The sequence below is a fragment of the Barbatula barbatula genome (assembly GCF_947034865.1).
Source record: "Barbatula barbatula genome assembly, chromosome: 12".
Taxonomy (NCBI): domain Eukaryota; kingdom Metazoa; phylum Chordata; class Actinopteri; order Cypriniformes; family Nemacheilidae; genus Barbatula; species Barbatula barbatula.
In genome coordinates, this window is record NC_136775.1 from 783,703 (window position 1) to 794,157 (window position 10,455).

General features: G+C 42.2%; 1 protein-coding gene across 1 annotated transcript in view; it reads right to left on the minus strand.

Moving 5' to 3' along the window:
* kif13a (kinesin family member 13A) overlaps positions 1–8,233 on the minus strand; it is a 42,395-nt gene extending 34,162 nt beyond the window's left edge. The window contains exons 1-2 of the mRNA XM_079469150.1: positions 7,883–8,233; positions 7,595–7,688 (exon numbers count right to left, since the gene is read on the minus strand). Of these exons, the coding sequence (XP_079325276.1) occupies positions 7,595–7,688; positions 7,883–7,937 (149 nt within the window). The 5' untranslated portion in view covers positions 7,938–8,233. The remainder of the gene's footprint in view (positions 1–7,594; positions 7,689–7,882) is intronic.
* Between the last annotated feature and the right edge of the window lie 2,222 nt (positions 8,234–10,455).

Sequence of the window (10,455 nt, forward strand, 5' to 3'; positions counted from 1 at the left end):
GCACAGGACAGAGAATACAAGGGATTTAAATAGGGAGACGAACAAAGGATATAACGATGGGCAGGTGTGGGTAATGAGACACAGGAGGAAAGCTATACTAGAAACGAGAGGGGCGGAGCCAAATGACGAGACAGGAGAGAACGCATATTATGTCCTGATTGACAATAATATGTTTCTCTCCACATAAAACACGTGGGTCCGTCATAATTCTGCCTCTAGACCAGAAAACCAAGACAAGAGAAGGCAGAATCATGACAGAATCCCCCCCCTTAATGAACGACTCCTGGCGTTCACCAGGGGAGTAACTAACAAGACAAGACAGACTGGGTAACAGACATAAACCAACAGAACATTGCAAACATGACCAGGGGCATACAAGAAATAATCACAAACGGGTTGGGGTGAGACAATAAAAATAACAAACATGGGAGGGGGGGTGGAGGCAAACAAGATTGCCTAGGGGGCAGTCCAAAAGGGAATGGATTGGGTGGAACAGTCTTAGGGGGAGTCATAGAGGCTCTAGGAGTCCCCTGCTGTGACACCGGCTGAAAGGCCGGCTGAAAGGCCTGCTGAAAGGCCGGCTGAAAGGCCGGCTGAAAGGCCGGCTGGAAGGCCGGCTGGAAGGCCGGCTGGAAGGCCGGCTGGAAGGCCGGCTGAGACACCGGCTGGAAGGCCGGGTGGAAGGCCGGCTGAGACACCGGCTGGAAGGCCGGCTGGAAGGCCGGCTGAGACACCGGCTGGAAGGCCGGTGGAAGGCCGGCTGAGACACCGACTGGAAGGTCGGTTGAAAGGCCGGCTGAGACACCGGCTGGAAGGCCGGCTGAGACACCGCCTGGAAGGCCGGTGGAAGGCCGGCTGAGACACCGACTGGAAGGTCGGTTGGAAGGCCGGCTGAGACACCGGCTGGAAGGCCGGCTGGAAGGCCGGCAGGGCAGGACTTGACGCCGGCTGGAAGACCGGCTGGGGCTGAGACGCCGGCTGGGGCTGAGACGCCGGCTGGGGCTGAGACACTGGCTGGAAGGCCGGACTTGACGCCGGCTGGAAGACCACCGGACTTGACGGGACCCCCGGGACCACCGGACTTGACGGGACCACCGGACTTGACGGGACCACTGGGACCACCAGACTTGACGGGACCCCCGGGATTGACGGGACCACCGGGCTCGACGGGACCACCCTTCGAGCCGCCCTCCGTTGCCTCTTCTTCAGCCGAGCCCCCCGCCTGGAGGCCGGCTGCAGGAATGAAGAGAATGGGATGAGCGGCTCGGGATTGGAGGTCTCAAACGAGGACCCCCAGGATTCCCGTCTCCCTCGCTTGCCAGTGAGACTGGGCGGTTGTGGAGAGGCTGCAGAGGTTGGGGAGTGGTGCGTGGCGATGCCCACATTCCTGATCTGCAGAGGACCACTCTCTGGTATCGCAACCAGCGGAGATGAGTCAAAGGAGTTCGATGAGGTCGTGGACCACGAACGACCTGTGGCGGCATCCCACACAGCGTCGAAGTCCAACGGCCTCATCGCCCTCATCTCCGATCGAGAGAGTGGCTCTCTGAGACCGGTGTTAAACAGCACCGCCAGCTCCTCCTCCCCGAAGACGCCCTGTCCTGCGATGTCCAGGAACCTCTCCACATAATCATCCACAGTCTCACTTCCCTGGCGAAGGCTGCAGAGGCGGCGGGCCAAGCTAGACCGGCCAGTGTCCATGCTGCTGCTGGGTTCTGTCTTGGCTCGTTTGTTCTGTCACGGAACAGGTAGTGAAGAACCCAAGCGCAGGCAGCAATACGGGGTAAAACAGATTTTAATGAAATAACAGAAAAACAAAAACCCACGAGGGGGTAAAATCCAGGGGATAACAAAGACAGCAAAAAACAAGAATGAAAACTCACAGAGGGTAACAGAACAGGATGCTACCGCTGGGACACAGCGTAGGGATAGCGCAAACAGTTTCCACGAGGTACAAGGTTTACAAGGTTTACAAGACAAACGAGCACAGGACAGAGAATACAAGGGATTTAAATAGGGAGACGAACAAAGGATATAACGATGGGCAGGTGTGGGTAATGAGACACAGGAGGAAAGCTATACTAGAAACGAGAGGGGCGGAGCCAAATGACGAGACAGGAGAGAACGCATATTATGTCCTGATTGACAATAATATGTTTCTCTCCACATAAAACACGTGGGTCCGTCATAATTCTGCCTCTAGACCAGAAAACCAAGACAAGAGAAGGCAGAATCATGACATTTAAGAACGTTGCTAGCGCCTTGCTCATTCATTAGACAAAGCTCGAAAGCATCTCAACAGACAAAAGTATGTTGTAACTAAAAAAGCGAAAATATAGACTGTCAAAGTCCTGAAAACAAAGTTACAGTAAGTTAAACAAAATTTCTAGTGATTTGATCCTAAAACCTGATATATAGTTCCTTTTTAGCGTGTGACGCTAATTTAATTTTGTTACCTAAAGTATGAACAGGTCAAAAAAGAAATGTATACGCAGGTCGCGCATGTGCATTCCCGAGAGAGAGAGAGAGAGAGAGAGAGAGAGAGAGAGAGAGAGAGTTCAGTAATAATGGAAAGTGGAAAAGTGCAGTTAAATGAATCATGAAACATTATGGCTGTATGGAGAGAAGGGATTTACCAACATCATTAAACCACTTTTAGGTCAAGATTTGCATGAATGTTTTATATGAACACAGCCACACCTCCTGCACAATAGAGATGAGACTCTGGGGGATTTCATTGTTTTATCAACATTCTCTTCCATAAGAACACCAGTCAATTCAAATCACTGAAGACGTCAAAAACAGCAAAACCTTTCAGTTTTCCATCTCGTAAACATACTCTTACAGAACACTCCTGTAAATGTATTGAGAGTCTCTCTGTCTTAAAGGAACAGTTCACCAAAAATATCCTTTATTCACTCTCACGTCATTCCAAACCTGTACCAGTTTCTTTCTTCTTCAGAACACAACAGAAGATATTTCGCAGAATGTTGATGATCAAACAACACTGAACTCCATTGACTTCCATTGTAAGAAACACAAAACCACAGAGACATTTCTCAAAATATCTTTGTTGGTTTTTAAATTGATTGCAGCTGATTTGATTCAGTAGCAAATAGGTTAAATATGAACGGAGACTTTAGGAATTGAAGTGCAGGTGTCATTCTCGATGCGGTACACACGTGGCCGGTGTAACTGAATGCAAAAGCGGATCATTCATGCACACATGTCGAGACAGAAGAGGCAATCCAGAGGTCGACCATTTGACCAAGTCTGCATTGTCGCAGACGCCAGATGAGTCACGATAACAAAAAGAGTTAAACGTCATAATCTCACCGTTTCCTATTACACAAGGACGATAACAATGCTCAATGCGTTTAGTCTGGTTTGGTTCGAGCTGAGAATTTCTGACACCTCTGGCATAATGAAACTTTCAAATGAAGCTTCGGAAATGTCCGGGCATGTTCACGGTAAACTAGTAAAGCTGTTAACTGTTATTTTGGTCATTCTGTTATGGCATTGCCGCTTGACTGGGAGTCAACAGAAAAAAGCTTTAAGTGGATTATTGCTTTAATAGTTCATTAAAATAACTGTTGACGTTCACGGCTGACGGATCCGTATTTGAATTATACAAAGATTTTTCTCGTATTCCCGGCAACACTCATGACCCCAAAATGAATCCATGTGTGTTTGTGTTGATGGCAATAAAATCTACATTCTTTGGCTCTGAAAAACACAAACATTGCAGCAGGCAACACTGAAATAACAGGTATCCAAACTGAAATACATCCAACAACACTTTACAATGAATTTGAGATCCCTCACTTGGACGGACTCACTATTTCAATAAAACTGTGGTGCCCGCTTTGTCTCATTTTATTAGTCCAAACCAAAGGCATCATGATGTTCGATCTATTAATATTTCTACACATTATTTTTCAGATCTTTATCAGACATGTGTGTTCAGATACCATCGGGCGGCTCAGGACAGAGTAAATGACACAGCCGGCATGATGACTGAACATCAGAGATAAGATGAAAATTACAGGGTTGGTTAAACAGGAATTATGAGATAAAACACTTTTACTGCTCGTCTAGGAAAAGACGAGAAACGTGAGAGTCTGTCCTGTAAATCAAACCTAAAGCACCAGCGCTATTATTTTTCAATAAATCAAGCTCTTTTGAAACACCATTACTACAACTCTCTGTTACAGTAAAGACGTCCACAGCGCTATTCCCCGATTCATTCCCATCTTTTCTAAACAGCCGCCTCGGGTCATCGCACCTTTTTAAAGCACTTGCAAGGATTCATATTTCAGACTTCTATAAGCTCAGAGAATAGAAATGTGACTCCTGGAGATGGCCTGAAGCCGCTGTCGCCACTCCAATTATCACATGAGCTTCCATACGGACCTGCCGTGAGAGCCACACAAGACACATAGTTTCTGCACGACTTAACCCAACGTTTACTACATCCGTGAAGCACTGAACACGCTAAAACTTCATACATTGAAAGACAAATCAACTGCCTCGAATGAGAAGCTTCTACTGATGGTGTGAATGTGAAACCGAAGCTGCTTTTAGACACATTTACACCGACTGTAACATGCGACACAGAGGTGCAAAAAATGTCTGAATGTTTTGAATATAAATTATCCTTTCAAATATATCAAGATGGCAGGTCACCATCACGTACTGAAGCTTTCACACTGAACGGTGACACGTCTGTGTTAAAGACGTCTCTAGAGACCTAATGTAAACTCAACCTACAAAATCACATTATTATTACACAAACCATATACACATGACACACAGATCTAAGACGCATTCTATTTCTCGTCTCTATGCCCTGTAGGTTTGTTCAGGTACATGTATAAACCATTTAATGTGAATTACATCAAGCGAGAACAGACAGATGCTTGTACAGCCGCTGGGGTGTGTAAAATCAGACAGGGAGGGAAGTTTTTCTGTCCAGAAAACATCACTGATGTATGAAAATACTCGAATAAGTAAGCAGGTCAGTTTCAGGTGTTAATCTTCTATTTATTATATTTAAATCAAATGTTGAAATGAATATGCTAAAAAGGTTTGTTCTTCATTTCATTTGTTCTGCATGTGAATGAGGTTTAGTATCTTTGAACGCTTAACGTGCAAAACCGATTTTACATGTTGTATTTTGCATACAGTAAATGCTTTGAGTTTTACATGAGTGAATATCAGATGAGTGCATATATTATTATTTCTGTAAAATGAGCTGTAATATCAGGGTGTGATTATGGAGACTTCGCAAAACTACCATTTCAGTGAGTACATTTATTTTCATACAGATTCAGATTTAATAATAGCAAAACATGTGCAATATAATATTGAATTTTTGTTTTCAGAACACTTTCAAATTGAAACTCAAAGAGTGTCGTTTACATTTACAGCAATTCTGGAAATTACTAATTTATGAAATTTTTCCCCTTTTTTCGATAACAATTCTTAAGAAGTTAATAAAACATCAGATGTTATTCAAATACAAATCACAGGCTTATTATCATGGAAGTAGAAATAAATAGGTTTATAGAAATGTGTAAGGCCGGATTCACAAAACTGTTCTTCAGATCAATTATAGGATGTTCGTACGAATGTTCCTTCTTAAGAAGTTCTCAAAAATCAAAAGATCATCTTCATTTCTTTATACGAATAAAATGACATATGCTTTGTAGATCAATCTTGAGAAAAATGTAGAATCTGTCTTAAGAAGGGAATACAAAACATTGCTAACTTTTTCGAATTCAAGAAAAATGATGAAGTTAAGAAGAATTGTTTCCTTAAGAATGTTTTGTGAATCCTCCCCTGATCTGTTCTGTCTCTAACAAAACCCATTTATATTTTAAACCATCCTAATGCCAATTTTAAACCTGTATAATTCTTTCCCAGCTTGGAATAATATCATACATCAATTGACAAACTTTCTCCATTTACTGAACAACCAGTAATGATCTTCTGTATGACGTCTGACTCTTTTGTGCAGTATGACAGATGAGAGATCAGATCATCAGACTGTGAACTGTTCTCCTGTGTGTAAGACGAGCCGATGCTTACCTGTTCGTTCTCCAGCACCGGCTGTCCACCTGCCTGACCGTGTACTCGTGATGCTCTGTTTACACTGTCCTGACTATATTAATCCACCCGCTGCCTATCTGACTGAACCCTGAATCACAAGATCCAATAACTCGTGATCCACAGCACTCTTGAGAAATGCAACGGTTCTGTACAAACGTTTCTGCTTATGAAATGTTGCCTAGAAGACAGAAATCTGACAAATGTCATTAGTTTCAGAAGAGATTTCACTGTGTCAAAATGAGCTCAGATTCGTCTCGTCTGCAATCAAAATTCTATATTATTGTTCTCAATATCAACTCAAACATTTCTCATCGCACACAAATCCACATTATTTTACTTCTACAATCTACATTCATTTAAACTAGGGATGCACCAATATTTACATTTTGGCTGATAACCGATGATTGTTTAACATTGGAAGCCGATATCCGATATATTGTCCGATATACCGTATCTAGATATGAATATTAAATTTCAGGAAAGTACACTGCTTATATATGAAAACATTGACTGCATAGTTCTCTTTAACCCCTGAACATCATGTGCCAAACCTACTTTACAGCAGTTCCTTCAATCTTTTCTGGTATAATGTTTATTCACCAATCAAATGATAGATGTTCTTCCAGAGCAAGTGTTCTTAACAGCCACGAGTCTAACAGATCTCAAGACAGAAAGCATTCAGATTCACACAATATGCTTTTGTTCCTATAATGTACACATTCATAAATACTGTCTCTACATCAACAATGTGTTGATAATATCAGTAAGTGAACCATCACGACTGAAAGAAAGACACAACTGTACTGGATTTGAACTGTGAGCAGCTGAACACGTTTAACCAGAGGAAATCATTTATCCGCTATAATATATCGGCCTCAATCGTATTATCGGCCGATACCGATAACATAAAAAAATGCAGCCAATCCCGATATTTTTTTCACCAGTGTTTCTCCAATTACACGCTCAGTTTTATTTTAGGAGAAACATCCGAGACCAAGTTGATACGTCAATAAAACACAATTGAGATCAAATCTCCAGAGCGACCTCAGACACAAAACATTTTCTTGTGAGCCTCAGTTTGTCACAGAAGTATCGGTCGTGAAGACAATAACAAGAAGCAACACTTCAGTGGTGTTAGAACATGAGGCCTGCGCAGGAATTTCACAGCGCCGCAGAACTTTCCCCAGCACATGCCACACAGAGAACACCCGAACCCGGAGCCGCCCCACGGGCCCCACGTCCACCTCTGTTACTCCTGAATAAACACACACACACACACACACAGGCCACTAACACACATGTAAAACATCAAAGCCAAGACCCCCAAACTCTCCTGAAACTCAAAAACACATGAAGGGGATTCAGAGCAGATGCCTTTCACCTTCAATGAGGAGACACTCGGTGTGCACGACTCACGTGAAACATGTGAAAAGAAAATCACACACATGTAATGCGCACGTGCAGCAGATTGTCATGCATGTACCTGCTTTCTGCTTTGGCATTGGATGATGGCGGCGGGTGCAGAACGGTCTGGTTTTCCTCCATCTCAACGACACATTTTGTGCTCAGTTCGATCTCTGCAACGACAAAAGTTGACAAAAGTTCACTACACGTTCCTGCTCGTGAGTTCAAACAAACTTACAGAGCCGTGACGTGTCTGTCGTATGAAAACATCGCGTTATAACAGCCCGACGCGTTATGCGCTCCAGTCAAAGTGACAGATTTCATCAGTAAATATTAGCGATGAAGTCAAGGCGAAAGTGTCTCTCACCTCTCCGGTTCATGGGTCGAACTCGAACCGCCACTTTGACTTTCGTATCGGACATTTTGACAGAGTTTTAAAGGCTCGAAGAGGAGGGATGAAAAGCCGCTAGCCGCTCCTCAGAGCTAGCCGAACATGAGAAGAGTCCCGCAGACGCGCGCGAGGTGTTTAAACACGGAGCAAACACCGAAAGAGTCCATAACCGAGCTGAAAAACACGCAAAGTTCATCCACGGGAGATCGCGAGGGGTTATTTTACACAGGCCTGGAGATAAAGGAGATCTGATCCAGAGTCAGTCAGACAGACAGCAGCATCCACACCGCCATCTTCACAGACTGACTGACCGACCCAACAACACACACACACACACAATCTGTGTGCATTTAATGTGCATGAGGAAACATTTCATCAACTAAATCCATAGGTGACAGAAATAATGAAAAATAATTCATATTTTATCCCCTAAACCTAAAGATCGTAGAAAACTTTTGAGATTTTCCACAAAACAACAGTTTTTGGCCCATGCGCAACTCATTTGGTCTCCACCGGTGTTTGGTATTTACTCCGATAAACTAATGAATTATAGTGACATTCAATAGTTTTATTATATTACTGTACAAGTCAATCGCTCCAAAAAGCATTTAATCACTTACAGTTCTTTCTATATCCCACAACAATTAGTGAAGTGATTCAAGGATGGACACGAAATACATCATATAAAACTACATAAAGTCATATTATTAAGTGACCAAAGTATACAAATGTGAGAATTATACATTAAAGCGCGGGTTTTAAAGTTAGACTTTGAATTTTAATGTCAATTTGCACACACAGTGGTTAGTTTAATTACATCAGAGGATGAAACGATTCACTCATGTCACGATTCTGTCGTCACGACGCGATTCTATTTCCAATCTTTCTTCAGAATAAGGCAAGTTAAAATGAAAAACTGCCCTTTTATTATTTCTCGTATTTAATGTAAAATAACTAAATTGCAGTTTAAAAAAAGGAATAATTCAAATGTTATATTTAACTTCTTTATGAAATATCAACATATTCACATTTACCAAGTTTACATGTGAAAACAGCGACCCCTGCTGTTCGGATAATGAACTACGATTATTTTAAAGTCTCTTGAATCGTCACATATTATAATCGATTTTAACTGGCTCTGGGTCGTTACATCCCTAATCAGAAGTAACTGTTATTCTGTTATTACAGTTACAGAAGTATAAGAAGTATAATCCCTTACTTCACTTTTTCAAGGAAAAATAATTAAATTACAGTAACTAATTACTTATTAACTAGTTTAGATGATTAGATTAGATTCAACTTTATTGTCATTACACATATACAAGTACAGTGTAACGAAATGTAGTTTAGGTCTAACCAGAAGTGCAGTTAGCAAGTGCAGGATATACAGTTAGAATAAATACAGAATACAATTAGAGTTAGATCCGTTCACAGGCCTGCAGTTGAGTGTAAAGGGGCGTAGAAAAGGGAGAAAGGGGGTCAGTACGCAGCCCTGTGGTACACCAGTGTTGAGGGTGGTCGTGGTGGAGCAGATGTGGCCTAACCTAACAAGCTGAGGCCTGTTCGTCAGGAAGTCCATAATCCAGTTGCAGGTAGGGTTGTGGATGCCTAGGTTTCCAAGTTTGATGATTAGTTTGGAAGGGATGACCGTGTTGAAAGCAGAGCTGAAGTCTACAAACAACATGCGTGCGTAAGTGTCCTTATTGTCCAGATGTGGGAGCACAGAGTGCAGTGCCATGGACACTGCATCATCCGTGCTCCTATTGTTGCGATAGGCAAATTGGTATGGGTCCAGTGTGGGTGGTAGGGAGACCAACACTGGTTCCCACAGTGAGTCCCCATGAGTTGGTGTGTATTCAGGTTTAGGTCCCCAAGCACATAGCGCTCTTCACAGTACACATCATTTCAATGCTGCTTTAGAGAAAACACATGTTAAAACATTTACATTGAGCATATTCATTTATCAGACGCTCCTCCGAAGGAGAAAACATTAAACATATTGACCTGTAGAATCAGAATCCCTCTCTGGTATTTATAACTCCTGTGTGGATTAAACATTCAGATCATTTCACAACGTCAATGCGTGCACATCCAGTAACAACACACACACACACACACACAGTCATTTACATTTTTGTTTTTTAAATGTAATGTCTTTTCTACCACACACTCCTAAAAACAATGGTGCCATATAAGAACCATTTTTTAGATAAAGACCTTTAGCATTGGAAGAACCTTTGTTTTACAAAATATTCTTTGTATTTGAGAAAAGGTTTTAAGAACATGAATAGAAAGAAATAGTTATTATATATGTGACTGAACGGTTCTTTGGGTTCTTCTATGGCACAGAACCTTTATGAAGAGCGGCCCTATGCAGACAAAACGCATTTATGTTTTAGGGACTTTTATTTATTGCAATCAGTTTGTGTAGAACTGGTGCATTCTAGGAACAGGTGCATTCTGAAAATGAAATCACAATTATTGAATAATACTGAAGTTCTTTCATCTATATGTATAAACTTATGTCATTTTATCATGCATTACTTCAA